Genomic DNA, 19,494 nt, shown 5'->3' on the forward strand with positions numbered 1-19,494 from the left:
TGGGAAGTGTATGATAGTGCACTTTGGAAGAAGGAATAAAGGCTAAATGGGGAGGAAAAATCAGAAATCGAAGTTGCAAAGAGAATGGGGAGTACTTGAGCAGGATTCCCCAAAGGTTGACTTGCAAGTTGAGTCACTAGTAAGGAAGGCAAATTCAGTGCTAGCATTCATTTCAAGAGGGCTGGGATATAAAAGCAAGGATGTAATCCTGAGGTTTTATAAGGGATTGATCAGAACATACTTACAAGCAGTGTTGGGTTCATTATCGAAGAAACGATGTGCTGACATTGGAGAGGGTCCAGAGGAGGTACATGAGAATGATCCCATAATGTAAAAATGTGTGAGGAACATTTGATGACTCTGGTCCTGTACTCATTAGAGTTTAGAAGAATGAGAGGGGATCTCACAGAAACCTATTGAAAGGCACAGATAGAATGGATGTGAAGAGGATGTTTCCTATAGTGGATGTGTCTAGGACCAGAAGGCATAGCATCAGAATGGGGGTGAATCTGTGCAATTCATTGCCACAGATGGCTGTAATGGCCAAATTATTGTGTATATTTAAAGCAGAGATTTACAGGTCTTTGATTAGTAAGGGGGTCAAAGGTTTCGGGAAGAAGGCAGGAGAATGAGATTGAGAGAGATATTAAATCAGCCACAATGGAATGGTAGAGCAGAACTGATGGGCCATATAGCATAACTCATGTCTGAGGTATGCAGAAACCAGTGTGTGTATTCACAAATGGGGCTCAGCTTCTAAAGTTCACAGCAGCCATTGTATGTGCATGCTGTCTTCTCTGAAGCAACAGTCATGCAGTTGAGAAGACAAAGGGGAAAGTGTTAAATGGTGGGACATTTAGGTATTATGGTGGTGCATGATGGGGTAGGGTTCTCCCATGTAGCCACAGATTGCTACATCTCATACTGACACCCACACATCCTAAAACAGTTATCAGTGCTGCTGTGCGTAAAAGAGGAACACAGAGAAACCAATGTGGAGGAATTAGTGTTATAGAATCAATATTGCAATGAGGCCCTGTGAATCACCTTTGGTTCTCATAGGTTTCCTAGTTTCCCAACAATCTCAAATATCATCGGTTATGACCGTCTGGGCCAATTCCTGTCAGTGAGTCAGAAACAGTGACGCAAAACCCAAGGTGACTTCATCACATCAACAAAATATTACAACAGGGTTAAAAGTGCGGCTAGAGGAGAGGTTAGACAAACTTGGGTTGTTTTCTCTGGAGCCTTGGATTCTGAGGGGAGTCTGACAGACGTTTATAAGAAAGATGGGAGGTATAGATAAGGTAAAAAGAATCATCTTCCCGGGGAAAAAAATGCCAAATGCTAGAGGACATGCGTTAGTGTTGGGGGGAAAGGTTAAGGGAGATGTACAAGGCAAGTTTATTTGTAGAGAGAACAGAGGATGCCGGTGGGGGTGGTAGAGGCAGATACTGTACCATAGTGGAGTAGTAAAGGTTGTTACACAGACACAAGATTATGCATGGAGTGCAGGCAGAAGAGATTGAGATTATTTCAGCATCGTGCTCAGCACAGATTTCACAGCCTGAAGGTCCTGCTCCTGTGGTGTATGCTTCATGTTTTATGAATCGCCAAGTCCTGTTTCCAATGCGTGACAATCCTATCATAGTCAACACTTTAAACATGCATAAGATGTCTTTCATATTAAGTTGTTGCATAAAATGAGGCACAGAAGAATGTTATTTTCTCCTAATCAAATCTCCACTCTCATGTCTTGAGTAAAGATCAAAGTTCGTCAAAATTTTTGAGCCAGGGATAGGGTAATTTTATTGGTGAGATGAAACAGAGTGGTGGAGAGTGGAGCCCCAAATTGTGAATATTTTGGATCTCATTTTTATAAATAGTAGTATAGAAAACTTAGAGAATAAAAATAGATAGTAGATGGTTTGTAAAAATAAGCCAAGTGATTTGATTTTTTATTCCATTGTGCCATTTTCTTCAGTGTTCAAAGTTACAAAATTATGCTTTAAGTTCAGTCAACCGTGAATTGTTACATCCTGTCCACAAAATGGAAAAGGTCAGGTGGACAAAAGTGAAATCTAAGCAAGATGCCCAATATTTTTGAAGGAAGATTAGCATCCATCATTTGCGGTTTTATTCCCTCCATGCAAACTAAGACATGTTGATTCTTACTCACTTTGAAGCAACCCGGAAGTATTTCTGTATAAAGTAGAAAGCAATGCCAAAAGGCAATAAAGCCACGAGGAAGATTGGCGTGACGTACAAAAGAACACCTATTGCTGACAGACAGAGGAAGATCGATCTGGTCAAGGACTCCAGTGTCGGGGGAATATGCTGTACAGAAAGAGGAAACAGTTATAATTCATCTCTATCTTAACACTTCCGGCCATAAAATCACAAGATGCTAATTATGTATCAACAGTAGTACCTGTCGAATTCCTCCTTGCTCTGGCAAGGTCAACGTTCTTCCTAAAGGACTGCGAACTGCAGTGGAAGAATACAAAATGACCTCTTCTGCAGTAATATTTGGCTCACTCTACTGAGAGGGAATCAGCAATAACAGAATAGTCTTGTTTTTGTTGGAATCAAGATACTGCAACATCATGTGGTCAGGAACACTGCTTTCGGTCAGACAAGCACGAGGTTTGCATGTCCTCATACCCTACATTCTTACTGGATGCCATTTCACATACTGTTTCAGGCTGTATCACGTCCCATCAGCCATTTGTGTTCCCACAATGCACTGCCCTATACAGGACTGTGCAGCTGAGTGTGTCAAAGAGATGGCCATGGGACTGATGACTTATGGGGTGCCAAATGGATATCCTATTTCTGTTCAGTTCTGATCACCTTATTATAGGAAAGATGTGGAAGCTTCAGAGAGGGTGCAGAGGAGATTTACCAGGATTCTGCCCAGATTAGAGAGCATAAAGATAGGTTGAGTGGGCTAAGGTTTTGCTCTTTGGAGTGAAGGAGGACAGAGGTGACTTGACGGAGATGCACACAATGATAGGAGGTATTGATCAAATGGATAGCCAGACACCATTTTCCCCCAACAAAAATGGCTAATACCATAATTTTAAGGTGATGGAGGAAAGTATAGGGGGAGAAAAGAATCCATTTATTTATTTATTTATTTACACAGTGAGTGGTGAGTATGTGGAACACCCTGCCAAGGCTGGTGACAGAAGCGGATACATTAGGGTTACTTAAGAAACTCATAAATAGGCACAAGGATAACAGAAAAATGGAGGGTTATGTAGGAGGGAAGGGTTAGATTCATATTACAGTGGCTAAGAGGTCGACAGAAGGCCCTGTCCTGTGCTGTGATGTTCTATGTTCAACGTTCTCTCCCAGCTGACCATAAAACATCCTATCCGGACGCATCACTGCTTGGTATTGATGCAGCTCTTCCCAAGGTTGCAAGTAAGTGCGATTGTTTTCATCTGCTGGATTTATTGTCCAAATGTTTTCATACCAAATTCTCTTGCTGAGTCTAAATTTGGAAATGCAGTTCCATCTGTTTTATTTCCAAATCACAGTTGTACAGTTATCCTGCCTTGAAATATGATTTAATTTTAAGTTGAGCAAACGTGTTAGTGATGTGTGAACACTTTTCCTTCATCTTAAGTGCAAGGTTAAGTTTCAGAATTTATTCAGGACTGTGCACATATTCCTGTTTCAAGCCGACATCGAACATTCAGAAGCTGAGGCACGTTGGCCGGAGCCCCAGCTCTGTGCAAATCTCTGCAGGTCCCCTGGGGCAGTCGAAGGCCCAGTTTCTATGTGTCCGTGTCGGAATCCATGTCCAAGTCTGAAGCCGGAGGCTGGAGGCCAAAGAATATGGACTGCCTTGGAGTTAGAGGGCTGTATGTGCGTGACTGTGAGGAAGGAATGGGGACTGTTTTGCTGTTGTCCTTTTGATGCTTTTTGTGCTCTGCTTCGTTCTGCCAACCACTGCAGGTATGCACCAGAATGTGAAGCGACACTTGTGGACTGCCCCCAGCACACCCTGGGTGTGTAGGGTTTTAACACAACTGACACATTTCACTGTATGCTTCTATGTGCAAATGATAAATAAACTTTAATCTTGAATTCTGACCCAAATACGATAACACACTTCAGCAGTTTGGACTTGACTAATGAATAGTCATCGTACAAAAAACAAAACACATTCAGTACAGCCTAGCTCAACATATCAGATGAAGGTTTAAGCCAAATTTCCTCATTTCGTAGAGGATTCCCCAGTTCAGATTTGATGCCCTACTTTACCAAGTGGATCCAGATATATAGGAATTGTGAAATATTCAGTCCTTCAGTCATTTGCACGTTCAGATCAATATCACAACTCATTTGTTTATCTACTTTGGTTAAGCTGCTTGTTCTGGCTCCACTGGCAGTGAAAATAGTTTCAATTTGTCTACACCATTAAATTCTTTAATGTTCTCAATCACTTAAGTTACCTTAAACCTCTGCACTCAAATGTGTGCAAGTCAATCCAACCTGCTGCAACGGCAAACATTCATACCTGATCTATTATGTTTGTGTCAGCAGAAAAGCGGTTGAGGATTTGGCCCAGTGGTGTCAGGTCAAAGAATCTAAAGGATCAGAAAACAAGGACAATAAATCAATTAAAGCTGACAATGAACCCCAAATATATAGCACAGAACTTTCGCACTGGGTTAAAACAGTCATGTCATGACATAAATAATTATGGCATTAACATCGAAACTCCTTCAGAAGTTGAGTTGATGCATTCTGATAGAGGTTTCGGAATTTCTTAAAGTAGCAAAGATGTTAAAAATGTTAAATCAAAGTTTACAGCCAATTGAGTTGTTCCAGTTTAAACATTTATATTCTATTTCATTTCAGGAGTTCTGTTCCACCTTGAATCATTTTAAACATGAAGAATATATAGGCAGGCTTTGCGCTCTCCTGGCACTATGTGGCAGTTCAGGAGCACACAGGTAGCTTTTGCTGGTGTGAAATAGGTAACCATAAGTTTTATAAGTTTCCCAAACATTACTGCCATTGACTTCAATGAGAGAGGTAGAATAATGTGCTGGCTTGCCATCTTTAGTACTTAATACAATACAGAAAGAGATCATTTGGTTCATCGTTCCTAGAAGAGCAATCTATCAGTTCCATTCCCCTCTTCCTGTAACACTGCCGCTTAATGCCTCTCACATATCTCATCTGGACTTGCTTTGTTGGTGCCAGGATCTGCATGACACTTCCAGGCTGTCCCCAGCACACTCTTGGGTGTGTTGGTCATTGAGACAATTGCCATATCTCACTGTATGTTTCAATGTACACATGATAAATAAACTTGAAACTGAGATCTACTTCACTTTTCTGATTCTTTTCGCCATTTTACCTCACTGCGGGTTAGCCAATTAACTGACCAGCACAACTTTGAGAGGACCTAGAGCACCCAGAGGAAGCCCACACAACCTCTGGAAGAATATGTAAATACAGTACAGACAGTATTTGAGATCAAGAGCAAACCCAGGCCACTGGTACAGCGAGGCAACTGTTGTGCTCATTCTGAAGACTCGCTGCAAAGCAATTAAACTTTGTCACCCTTTCTGATCATTGCATTCTTCTCCAGTTGTTGTTCATGGTCTGTGGAGCTAGATGCATATTCAATGCTGTGGAATTAGGATGCATTCTCCTCTTCAATAAAACAGGTCAAAAGTAGCTGTGCTCAATTTGAAAATATCATTGTACTACTGTGTCCAATTTGTAAATAGCTTTGGACCACTGCTAGGTACCCTTGAGCTAAATAAAATATTGGCTTCCCCCATAATGGACACTTTTTAACCCATGCAAAATCCCAGGTCAATTCTGAGCTCAGTAACTCTAAAGCATCTATTGTCTTTAGACACAGTGACCTGGAACTTTGCAGCCTAGGTTCAAACATGCAGAAAAAAGCTGAATTTCATGTGGGTGTCACAGCCCAAAATATCAAACTTTTGACCAGTTGCAGCACTCAAAAACCCTATTAGATTGAAGTTGTAATAATAATATGTGCTTTGATGGTTGTAGCAGAGGAAGTCTGTGATGGCTGGGTACTAATTATGTTGGTCTGGTCTTCCCTGCAGTAGTTCCTGGGGATTCACATTGATAATGGGATGGTCAAACAATACACACAAAATGCTGGTGGAACACAGCAGGCCAGGCAGCATCTATAAGGAGAAGCACTGTCAACGTTTCGGGCCGAGACCCTTCGTCAGGACTGATAATGGGATGGTTCTCAGATTTGATTATAACCTCTTAGGCAATGAAGCAGAACATGTGGGGGGGGAACAAGTCACAGACAACATTCTGACACAAATTGAAAAAGCCAAATGGCACGTGTGCCACACAAGTATCAGGAAATGTCAGTTAGCATAACAGCTTTACAGTGCCAGCCAGCTCTGGGTTCAATTCCTGCTGCTCTGTGTAAGAAGTTTGTACGCTCTTCCCATGATCACATGTGTCTCCTTTGGGTGCACCAGCTTCCTCCCATGTTCCGAAGATGTACAGGTTAAGTAAATTAATTGGTCAAATGGGTGTAATTGGGTGGTGTGGGCTTGTTGGGCTGCAGGGCCTACTACAGTGTCATATCTCTAAATAAAAAAATAAAATAAACCTCCTCTTGACATTTAGTAGTATAACCATGGTGTAATTCACCAGCTTCAAGAGACTCATAGACAGGATTGGTCACTTTAATTATCTGGTTCCAAGAGAGAACCAGTGCTGTGTATTCTGGAATGCACGAATTGCTGCAGGATCCCTCAAAGCCTCCACAACACCTACAAGACCAGGAGTGCAATTAAGCATCCTCCATTTGCCTAGATGAATGCAATACTCAAGGAGCAAAGCAGTCCACTTGTCTCACCACCTTCATTGTCCATTCTGCCCATCACCAGCAAAATATCCTTTCAATATGTACAAGATGCATTGCAATATCTCACCACAACTTTTCAATGCCCCATCCAAAAACTGTGAGCTTTACCACCTGCAGGGCAACATAAATAATAACATGGACCATGTCACAGATCATCCTGACTAGATAGTCACTCACATCTCCTCTATCATTGCTAGATCGAAGGTCCAGAGTTACTCTATCACATTCACTACATGAGCTGTACCAGTTTGCCACCACTTACTCAAGGGGAATTAAGGGTGAACAATGGCAGCAATACCCACTGAACTTAACTAAGTGAAAAGTAATATTATTTTAAAGAAAAAAAAAGTGAATTAGTGGAGATTCTGAGATTATAGACAAGTTCATAGAATATGCTTAAGTGCAAAGTGGATGGAAAATTGCTTTCACTGAAGAGATGGTGATGTAATTTCTATTTTTAAATTGTTTTAAGGGTTTACAAAACTGACAGTTTCTTGGATGTGAGTCTAAACTTTGTACTGGATCTGCTGATGGTGGCTGATTTTGATAATTAGTCCAGCGTGTTCTGCAAAATCAGCAACTGAACCGAGCAAGAGGTTCAATTTTGTTAACTCACTGCAAATGCTCTAGATTATTAGAGGAAATACTCACTTTAGCAGAGATGTAAACATAGAAACAGAGAGAACAGGAGATCTACCTAACCGGTTCCATTATGTTGGCACAACATTGCGGACCAAAGGGCATGCTTCTGGGGTGAACTGTTCTGTCCACTTCACTGCCCCATTCCTGCCTTCCCCTCACCTCATGATTCATTAAGCTTTAAGATATGCAAATTATATTGATTTAAATTTACGGTTTAACCTCGACTTCCGTCAGTAGTAGAGAATTCCAGAGTTCACCACCCACCGACACAGATACTTCACTGTTCTAAATAGCATGCCAGCCTTCCTAAAGCTCTGAACCATGGTTTTGAAACTCCAGCCACCAGGAACATCTTTCCTGCATCATCATCAATCAGTTAGAATTTGATAGGTCTCTGGGACCTCCTCTCAGTGAACCCCATTCAGAGAATTGACTTAATCTCTCCTCACATTTTCAGCCCTCCCTTCCCAGGAAACCGGATCTAATGAACCTTCTCAGTTCTCCCTCCAAAATTCAAAGTATATTTATATATATATCTCACCAAATACTGCCCTGGGATTCTTTTTCTTGCAGGCATTCACAGTAGAACAAAGAATGCAATAGAGTCAATGAAAAACTACATACAAGTAAGGACAAACAACCAATGTGCAAAAGAAAACTAACTGTACAGATACAAAAATGAAGCAAATAAATAATACTGAGAACATGAGTTGTAGAGTCCATAAGTTGTGGAATTAATTTAGTGTTGATAAGTTCAATGTTCATGCCAACAACATCCTTTCTCAGACAATGAGAGTCCATATGGGATCTCAACAAAGTCCTGTAATTCCTGGTAATCCTTTCAAAGTGTTTTTTAAAATTCACTTACAGGACGTGGGCCTCGCCAGCCAAGCTAGCATTTATTGCCCATCCCTAGTTGCCTTTGAGAAGGTGGGGATGAGCTGCATTTTTGAACCGCTGCGGACCCTGAGGTATAGGTACTCCCGCAGTGTTGTTAGGGAGGGAAGTCCATGATTTTGACCCAATAACAATGAAGGTACAGCAATATGTTGCTAAGTCAGGATGGTGAGTGACTTGGAGGGGGATTTCCAAGAGGTGGTGTTTCCAGGTATCTGCTGTTCTCATCCTAGTGGCTGTGGGTCTGGAAGGTGCTGCCTTAGGAACTTTGGTGTGTTGTTGCAGTGCATCTTGTCGATAGTACACACTGCTGCAACTGTTCGTCGATGGTGGAGGGACTGGATGCTTGTGGAAGGGGTACTAATCAAGTGGGCTTCCTTGTACTGGATGGTGTCAAGCTTCTTGAGTGTTGGTGGAGCTGAGCCTTGTAGATGGTGGAGAGGCTTGGGGAGTCAGGAGGTGAGTTACACACCGCAGGATTCCTAGCCTTTGACCTGCTCAGGTAGCCATGATTTTTATATGGCTAGACCAGTTCAGTTTCCCCTCAATGGTAACCACCAGGATGTTGCTAGTAGGGGATTCAGTGATGGCAATGCCACTGAATGTAAAGGGATGATGGTTAGAGCCTCTCTTGTTGGAGATGGTCATTGCCTGGCACTTGCATGGCTCGAATGTTACTTGTCACTTGTCAGCCCGAGCCTGGATATTGTCCAGGTCCTGTTGCATTTGGGAATGAACTGCTTCACTATCTGAGGAGTCACGAACGGTGCAGAACATTCTGCAGTCATCTGTGAACATCCCTACTTCTGACCTTATGACGGAAGGAAGGATTTGATAAAGCAGCTGAAGATGGTTGGTCCTAGGACACTTCCCTGAGGAACTTCTGCAGTGATGTCCTGAGGTGGAGATGATCGACTTCCAACCACCACAACCATCGTCCTTAGTATGAGCTTTTTAAAAAATGTAAGCACATCATTAAGAATTCAACACAGTACCGAGGTTAGGTTCACTAGTTTGTAACTCCCGGTACTTTTTCTTCCGTTTTCCACTTGGAAATAGTGGGTTTACATTTGTCACCCTTCAATCTATGAGTCATGCTTCAGAATCCTAAGAATTCTGGACAATAACCGCAATACAATGACCTCCTGTTGCAGATTATTGGGCCCTGTGGATTTGTCAGCCAAATCTGTTCAGAGTCTATTTTGTTTAATTCGCCCTGTGTGTTTCAATGTGCATGTGATGAATAGAGCTAATCTTCTTTAGTCTTTAAAACTTGACTGTAGTGCCACACACCAGGATAGTGTGTAACCTCAGTCAGCAGAAAATCTGTGTGGTGGTCTCCTCTGTTGATACTGTCATTGACAGATGCAACTGCTGCAGGTGGATTGGCAAGGTTGACATGAGTGACAAGGTCACTCTGTCTCAGATCTGATGTGGTAGTTCTCAGGTCTCAACCAGCTCACTCATTGGTTCTGCTATCATGCTTGGTGATGGGCAATGAAATCCTCTACACCTAGTAGATTCTGTGCCTCTGCTACTTTCAGCACTGCTTCCAAATGTTTTAAAACAGAGGAGTGTTGCTTCATTGGCTAGCGGAAGAGTGTGTGAGATGAATATAAAGGCTCCTTGGCCCACACCTTTCTGCCTGTACACCACTGTCCTGTCACTGTAGGTGGACTAGTTCTGTTGGTGGGACAGACCGTGCCCAGGGATTGCGACAGAGGAGGTTGGTACCCTGTTTGCAAGAAAAGATTTTGCAAGAATGCCAGCCTCCTAACTTAAGCAAAAGTCCCCAGATCTTTGGGAGGAGGATTTTGTGAGATCAACAGAACTGGGCACAACTTCAACAATTTTGCATTTTGAAGTCATGTCTCTTTCTGTTTTTAGGCATTTTCTGTTTAATCATAGAGATAATGGTACAATTGAATTGTTTGCTAATTCTTTATGGAAAGTATTTAAGGGTCAATGAAATGGGATATGCGTGAAGCCATAAACAGATCGGACTATTCAGGAATGGCAAAATTTCTCCCAGGAATAACGTCTGTGGACCAGATGATTTTTCATGCCAATTTAAGAAGTTATTTTTCTCTGAAATTCTAGCTTATTCCTTTTAGTTAAATACCACAGCTGTCTTGATGTATTGACATTTGGGTCATTTGATTGTTAGTCCAAGATTGCTAAAATGCTACATTAACATTATTTTGTGATTTAGCGAATAAGACAGAGAATACAGACATAATTGGGCCAAGTGGTCAAAGTCCAGTACAGTTTCCCTTCATTAGAGGAGCTCAAGTACAGTACTATATGTGAAAGTTGTAAATCTGAAGATTGAACAGAGGGATCTCCCATTTTCCTCACCCCCATTCCTTCCCTATATGGAATCACCTCACAAACTTGCTTTCATTTTTTTTTTCTCGTCATTTAAGATTGTGCGAGTTGCTAACAGGGATCTAAATTTGGTGTGGTCGCAAATGATAGTGGCAGAGGTGTGTTCTTTTGATTGGAGGTCTCTGACACCAGTGGTGTTCTGCTGGGATATCTGTTATTTGCAATATATATTAATATATTCACTTGAATCAAAATTATCTGATCAGTAAGTTTGCAGATGACATGAAAAATAGTGGAGTTGAGGATAGTGACGAAGGTTGCCGATGTTACTGATGGATACTGAGCAGCTGAAAATAAGAGTGGAAGAGAGGCAAATGGTGTTCAATCCAAATAAATGTGAGCTGTTACAATTTGGAGGGTCAAACCTATGAGGAAAATACACAGCAAAATGGCAGGACTTTGGGCCACTGACATACAGTGGGATTTAGAAGTGCATGAAAATGGCAACACAGGGTTAAGAAGACATATACATTATTTGCCTTCATTATTGGGGCATTGAGTAAAATGTTGGAAGGTCATATTGCAGCTGTATAAAACGTCAATTAGGCCACATTGGTCATATTGTATGCAATTTTGATGTGAAGGCATTGGAGAGGTTACAGAAGAGATTTCCTTGGATCTCTCCTGGATTAGAGGTGACTAGCTGTAATGAGACATTGGCGAACCTTAAACTGTCTTTGGAGTTCTGGGGTGTGGGGAGGTGGATGAACTGATAGAATAGTGCTGCATTGTGAAGCAAGTTTTTCTTTTAAACAAAGTGGTTGCTTCCTGTAATGTGTTGCTACAGAAGGCTGTAGATGGCAATATTTAAGAGGCATTAAGAGAGACAAATGAACAGACAGGGATCAGAGGGATACAGACCACTTGCAGGCAGATGGGATTAGTTCAGGTGGGCATAATGGTTAGCACAGATGTGGCGGGCTGAATAGCCTTCTTCTTGGTTGTACTGTTCAGTGTTTTATGTTCTAAAGCAAACTGATGTATGTGAAGCTCTTTGATTCATTTCTCAGGGATCGTTAGAAAAAATTTTCAGACCATACCAGACCAGTCTCATTCACATTCACCCATCCTGGGAAGTAACGCTGGGACCAGAGACGGAAATGCAGCACCTTATTTCTTCAGTTAACCCTGTCAGTATAGTGTCCGTGTGCCATGCTACACACTCTCCCACCGTTGGTGGGCTGGGCCTATATGTACAACCAGGAAATCTTTGGCCAATTTGATTAGGAAGGAATTAGCAGATTCTGAGGTAGAAATGAGTAAGGTCTGGTAAAAATTCCAATCCCCGATCTCCTTATAATTACAAAATGGAGCACAAAATTTTAAAGGTGGTAACACATTAATAAATGTGATAACAATGAACCAGACTCTACTCAGTTTAGCTACCTGGTCACCTTTTGTACTTTACTGCATTTAGAGAGCCCACATGTTAATAGGCCCTTCTGGTCCAACAAGCCCAAACCACCCAATTACACCTATATGACAAATTAACCTACAAATCCATACATCTTGGGGATGTGGGTGGGGGGGGGAATAGGAGCACCTGGAGGAAACCCACATGTCATGGGGAGAACATACAAGCTCCTTACAGACAGCTTGAAGGGTCTGGGTGATGGTGTAGTGGCATCAGCACTGCGCTTCAAGACAGATGGTCCTGAGTTCAAACCTAGCCGGGTCCCAACCTGGGCAGCAGCTGAAAGGCCTGGCAATCTACTTCCATATCTTGCTATGAAAACCCTATGGATCCTATGAGTCGAACAACAACAAATACATTGAAGGTGGAAGGAAAAAGGTTAAAAGGAGCCTTGCGAGGCATAGAATGTGGTCTGCACCTGGATTGTGCCTGGAACAACAGTGATGCCAAGGTGGGCACATGAAGATATAGAGAACGGAGGGATACGGATCATGTGCAGGCTGAGTGCATTTAGGATTAGGTTAATTAGTGAGGGACAACATTGTGGGCTGATGGGCCTGCCAGAGGTCAGAAGGACGTACACTGGAGCAAGGAGTTAGAAGCCTAGCCCTGAACAATGCTGTGGACCTGAGTATTGGGTGTAGACCAAGCAGATTGCTGACAGAACCACTAAATTCAGGGAATGTATGGCAGAAAGGAAGTCACTGGACCCACCACAGTCCATGCTGTGAAGAAGAAAGTTATCCTGGATACTCCAGCTCTCTATCTGTACCTTATGGGCTATGGCACTTTAAGAACCAAGTGCTTTTTAAATGTGGTAAAGGTGTCTACTTCTACCACTCTCGGGACTCCACCATACTGTGGCGATACATGTTCACCCAATTCACCTCTAATTGTTCTTCGACTGACTTTTCATTCTAAACCACCTGGTCATTAAGGTTCCTTGTGTCAACCTTATTCAGACCCCTCTGGATTGCACACACCTCAGCTGAAGCTCTCCTCTGCCCCTCTGATCTTCAACTGTACATTTCCTTCGTAAGTTTCTCTGCATCCACTCGGGTTTTATCAAGTATTTCCTGTAATATGGTAACCAGAACTATATTCTATATCCAGTTGCACCTTGACCAGTGGTTTATACCATTCTGGTTTTATACCCTGTGCTCTAACCAACACAGTTATTGGTCCCATCACCACAAGAAACTTGAAGATAAACATTGTAAGATACATGGTTAATGCATACTTCAAATTTATCATGTATTCCCTTGTCTTGAATACCCCATTCTTCTGACAAGATAATTTTATTTATCAATTCTCCATACTGAACCTCTTCCTATTTAAGGATATTCTTTTATCCCTATCAACTGCAAGGCAATATTTATATAATTTGCAAACTTCTTAATCGTGTTCTGTCTGTTCAAATCTAAATGGTTGATACCACCACATTCTCATTACTGCCATCAGAGAGGTAGTACAACAGCTTGAAGACACAACACTCAATGTTTTAGGAACAGCTTCTTACAATATTACTGATTATAATTTATAATTTTATGTCTTGCACTGTACTGCTGCCACAAAACAACATATGCCAGTGATGATAAACCTGATTGATTCATAAATAATAAACCTACTTCAGTTTAGAACATAGAACACTGTACAAGCCCTGTGCCCAGTGTTGTTCTGACCTCTTAACATACTCTAAGATCAAAATAACCCTTCCCTCCTATATAGCCCTCCATTTTTCTATTTTTCTATCACCCATGTGCTTATCTAAAAGTCTCCGAAATGCCCCTAATCTTTCTGCCTCTACCTCCACCTTTGTCAGCATTTTTGCACCCAATACTTTTTGTTTAAAAAACAATTACCTCTGACATCCCACTATACTTCTCACCTCAAAATTATGTTCCCTCATATTAGACAAACTTCTCTGTGTCCTTTGAATTCTGGTCTATTGTACATCCCTTATTTCTTTTAACAACTGCCTCTAAACACCCAATCCCTAATCTCTGAAATTCATTCTTTAAATATCTGTTCCTCTCTCTCCCTCTCTCTTCCACTAACACACTTAAAGCCAACCTCTTTGATCTGCCTTAACATTTCCTTATATGGCATGGAGACATTTGAATAAATGTTGCTAGATAATAGTCCCCTGAAGTGCTTGAGACATCTCACTACACTAAGGTGCCAAAACGTATGTTATTTTTATTAATGCTCCATTAATTCTCTTCCATTAATATAATTCAAGACTTTTTGCAGCTTACCTCACTGGTGCTAAAATGATCTTGTTTAGGAGATTACGGTGGAGATTTTTGGCTGCTGTTAGGCCCATCCACTCCACAGTCAGAGATGTAATGAGGCACAACACGATCCCCACACTACACAGGATGCTATACCATACTTTGTAGTAATTTTGTTCAGCCTAAGAAGCATAGAGAAAGAGCGTCAACATCCTGAAAGAGATCACCCACACAGTTATTTGGACTCTTTGGGATCTAATCTGATTAGATAACCATTACCCAGCAAAAGGGCTAAATTTCACATCACTGCATCAAAATTGAGAAGTTCTAGAGTGTTCAGAGGATATTTAAAGAATTCATAATATTTTTGACAAAACTGAAGATATAATCTGTACTGAGTAATTAATCATACACAGTAATATGCATCAAAAAGGACTTTTAAAATGAGTTTATTAAATCAAGTTTCATTTTCTTAATCTATCATAAAGTTTTTTAAATGAGTCTCAAAAGCTTATAATCAAAAACTCACCCAGTGATAAAATGACAACTAAATAAATCAATTTTTCCCGCCCCCTTTTTAAAAGAAAATACTACAGGCATTAAACTTTCTTTGTAAATTATATTGCACTTACACATTACAATCAGAATCACCATACTGATTTCTCCGAGGTAGAATTGATGTAACAAAATATAGACTAATTGTGCTTACAGTCACTGGAGTTTTGAGGAATGAAAGTAGATCTCATAGAAACCTCCAAAACTCTAACTGGACAAGGCAGATTAGATGCAGGGAGGATGTTCCAGATTGCCAAAAAGTCATAAAACGCAGGGACTGAATCAGGCCATTTGGCCCTATGAGTCTGCTACACCATTCCATAATGACTGACTTATTATTCCTCTAAATGGAAAAGGATTTCAAAACCGGGGCAATAATCTAAGGACAAAGGGTAAGCCATTTAGGATTGAGTTGAAGGGAAGTGCCTTCTCTCAGAGAGTGGTGAACCAGTGGAGTTCACTACCACAAAAAAGGAGCTGAAACCAAATCAATAAACATTTTCAAGAAAGTATTAGCTATGTTTATGATCCAGGGACACGGGGAGGCAGCTGAAACTGGATATGGAATTTGGATGATTAGCCATGATCAAATTGAATGTGGAACAGGCTCAAAAGGCCAAACAACCACGTTCTGCTCCGATGCTCTGTGTTACCATGCAGACACAAGCCATTCAACCCAACAAACCAATGACAGTATGCACTTTCCAGGAGAAAACTCCCATCCCAGCCACACAGCCTGCTGGTTGGAACATAGAACTCAGAATACTACAACACAGTACAGATCCTTCAACTCATGATATTGAGCCAATCTTTTAACCTCCTCCAAGATCAATCTAACCCTTCCTTCCTGCATTGCCCTTTATTTTTCTATCGTCCATGTGCCTACCTGTGGTGAACTACGTGGGCCTGTCTGGACACGCCCCCTGCTGACTGCTCCTCCCACAGGCCCCTGTATAAAGGCGATTGAGGCCTGATGCTCGGCCTCAGTCTCCAGGATGTAGTATGATGGTCACTCACATGGTTCCTTCTTCCAGTCAATAAAAGCCGATATCTCGCCTTTACGTCTCAGGGTGAGTTATTGATGGTGCATCAATTTTATTGACTGGAAGAAGGAACCAGCAGTGAGTGACCATTATACTACATCCTGGAGACTGAGACCGAGCATCTGGCCTCGATCGCCTTTATACAGGGGCCTGTGGGAGGAGCCACAGGAGCAGTCAGCAGGGGGCGTGTCCAGACAGGCACACGTAGTTCACCACACTACCTACGAGTTTTTAAATGTTCATAATGTATCTGCCTCTACCACCACTCTGGCAGAGCGTTCCACACACCCACCACTCTCCGTAAAAACCTTTCCTCCAATCACCTTAAAATTATGCCTCCTGGTATTAGCCATTACTACCCTGGGGAAAAGCCTCCAGTGGTTTCACGATATATTCTTCTTATCATCTTGTACACCTGATACATTTGCATCTTTTCATCATGTACTTTTATGTTTTGTACATATCTTACACTTCTAACTTATCGTTACCTAACTTATCGTGACTGGTTACCTCTGCAACTCCTTGTGGACATGAATTCCACATTCTCACCACTCTCTGAACTCATTTTACTCAATCGGATTTTGGTGCTTCGCTTTGGTTCCTCCACCACATGGAGGAAGACAAAAATGTTATCCCAATCATTTTCAGAAACTTAAGCAGAACCTGACATCATGTGGGAACTTCATCATGATTAAATGGAAACAAGCTGTCCATTTATTAAAAACATACAGAAGGGTTTGAAAAGTGCAATTGGTCTATCAGTCAAGTTCATCTGGACATTGATGCAACCTCCACAGATCTCATCATCCCACTCGCACAGTCCAATGGGTCAATGTAATTTATCCCTGGTATCATTCTTGTAAATTCACCCACCAAGACCTTGCCATCAACCCTATCGTACAATTCTTGGAATTGAATGCTTCCTCTGAAGGCTAGCAAGTAATTTATGAAACTGTCAAAAACTTCCTTACTTTCTAATCTATTGCTTTTCAATTGAGACAAAATAAGGATCCCAACATCCTCCTGCTACTTTTAGTAACTTACATATATGAGGCACTGGCTTCTCCAAGCCCTGCATCTTTACCTAACCTTCGTTTCACCTCTTCCCATTCATCCTATTAAATAATTCTCTGTTAAGAGCTTCCAAATTTGTGGCTTATGAACATTCTCATTTGAAGGAAGAATAACAACATCATTAATCTCAAACATTCATCAGAAAAGCCACCTCTTGGATTAAGCTTTTGCTTCTTCTCTGGCACAGTGTCCACATCTCCCTGCTGTGTATTATGTACTGTATCAGGATGCTTTTCTCTATGTAAGGCACAGGTTAGTTTTTTATCATGTTGCCTCTTATGGAACAGTCACCCAACAGGTTGAGAAACTACTCAAGCCGTATTATGTCCTGAAGTTAGGGAGCTTTGCATTATACAATACTAGCTTTATGCCTGCATAGCAAGTTGGACATCAACCCAAATATGTAAGGTCACAAGAAAAAGCATCATCAGAATTATTCTATTGTTCAATGTTAATGGGTGAAACTCTGCACCAGTTCCAGTTACTTGACCTATCTCCATACTGTTCCCCCTACCTCCTCCAATTACTGTAATATCAACTAAGTGCAAGGGGTTGTCATTTCAGGTGAATACCAAATTGGGTTGATGTTAACAATTTGTTTCCCAAGTAGTACACTCCTCCTGAGTCCCTCTGTATCAACCACTGAGAGAGGAAGTTCCTACCTTGTCCATTGATTCATCATTCTCTGATGATGGCTGGCTCGCACGGACAGATGTCCACTCTGCCAGCCAAAAGTCAATGGCCACCATGACAGAATGCTTCAGTAACTTAGAGATTACAAGCAAGAAGAGCAGAAGGAACCCTCCTGAGGTCAGATATCTCCAGAAAGCTCGCCAAGGCATTTTTGTCCGAAGTCTCATCACTGTAGACATGTTATCTTCTTCATCATCTTCTTCATCTTCTTCTACCCTCAGAGTATGAAAGAAACATTTATTTTGACTGATACTATACCTTGACTATAAAAGAATAGTACCTTGCATGAAGTACCTATTGCAGAAGTGAAGAAGTGCCTCCAACAAGCTGAAAATGAAAACTGATACATTGATTGTTTTATTTATAATGGATTTCATTTATGATAATGCAAAAAGAGAATTCAGCATGGTTTTAAAGTAGCATGCACATAAAATAATACACAATAACCTCTTCAAAAACCAATTAACATGTGAATGTCTTTTATATCAAAGTGTAGAAAGAAAAGCCATTTGAATCTGTTCTAGATTGAAGTGGGTTGCGGCTGAGCTGACTGCTACTCTGTGACTGACTTCTGTTCGTGACCTTTGAAGCAACTATTCTCCTAACTCCTATTAGATTTGGTTTTAAAGATTGCAGCTGACAACTATTCCCCTCCCCAACTCCAAACACACCAGGTGACCCACAGCTTCTTGGAAGAAAGAGAGTTTTATTTTAAGTTTTCACTTCTTACAGCCCATTTCTCTTTAAGCATACAAAGCTATATGCCATTGTCTACTCAAGAGAACACCAGCTAGCAGAAGACATACTTTAAAGCTCATAGATTCTGCAGATGCTGGAAATCAAGAGCGACACACATAAACCGCTGGGCTAACTATCAGGTCAGGCAGCATCTAAGGAGAGAAATAAACTGTTGAAGTTTTTGGCTGAGGCTCTTCACCAGGACTGGCAAAGAAAGGGGAAAAACACAGAATAAGAAGGTGGGGGGAGGAGAAGCAGTTCAGTCTGGCTGGTGACAGGTGAAACCAGGTGAGGGGGAAGATGGGTGGGTGGGGGAGAGACAATGTAGTGAATAGCTGGGAGGGGTTAAGTGGAAAAGGTAAAGGGCTGAAGAACAAGGAATCTGATAGGAGAGGAGAGTGAGCCATGTGAGAGATGATAGGATGAGGGACACCAGAGGGAAGTGATGGATAGGTGAGGAGAACAGCTTCTTCTTCAGCCCTTTAATCTTTCCTCCTATCATCACCAAACTTCTTACTTTTTATCCCCTCACCCACCCACCTTCCCCTATATATTTATGCCTAAAACTTTGGCACAGTACTGTATATCCACATTCCTTGTACCCCAACATGCTTTGCAGCTGAATATACTTCAGAAGATTGGTGTCTGAACAAATGATCAATCTTTGTTAAAGTTTGGCAACGATTGTCAATTAACTGATATGTTTGGCAATGAGGAAAGCCCAAACAAAAGAACACTTTGCTTATATATCATCAGTGATATCCATTTGAAATGTTAGCTTTCCATTGGATTAACACCAGCAATCTAATCATGGATTTATGATTAATCAAGGATATGTATCTTTATTTATTCATTTATTTATTTATTTACAAAGACAAAATAAGGGGCCAATTATGTGTGTAGACATTTCTTCTCCCAGAA

At 41.3% G+C, this 19,494-nt stretch overlaps 1 protein-coding gene across 1 annotated transcript in view; it reads right to left on the reverse strand.

Moving 5' to 3' along the window:
* LOC132403882 (ATP-binding cassette sub-family C member 9-like) overlaps positions 1–19,494 on the reverse strand; it is a 190,982-nt gene that overhangs the window by 45,150 nt on the left and 126,338 nt on the right. The window contains exons 26-29 of the mRNA XM_059987658.1: positions 17,805–18,046; positions 14,495–14,652; positions 4,532–4,601; positions 2,180–2,337 (exon numbers count right to left, since the gene is read on the reverse strand). Of these exons, the coding sequence (XP_059843641.1) occupies positions 2,180–2,337; positions 4,532–4,601; positions 14,495–14,652; positions 17,805–18,046 (628 nt within the window). The remainder of the gene's footprint in view (positions 1–2,179; positions 2,338–4,531; positions 4,602–14,494; positions 14,653–17,804; positions 18,047–19,494) is intronic.

Source organism: Hypanus sabinus, chromosome 13 (genome assembly GCF_030144855.1).
Source record: "Hypanus sabinus isolate sHypSab1 chromosome 13, sHypSab1.hap1, whole genome shotgun sequence".
In the NCBI taxonomy this organism is placed as follows: Eukaryota; Metazoa; Chordata; class Chondrichthyes; order Myliobatiformes; family Dasyatidae; genus Hypanus; species Hypanus sabinus.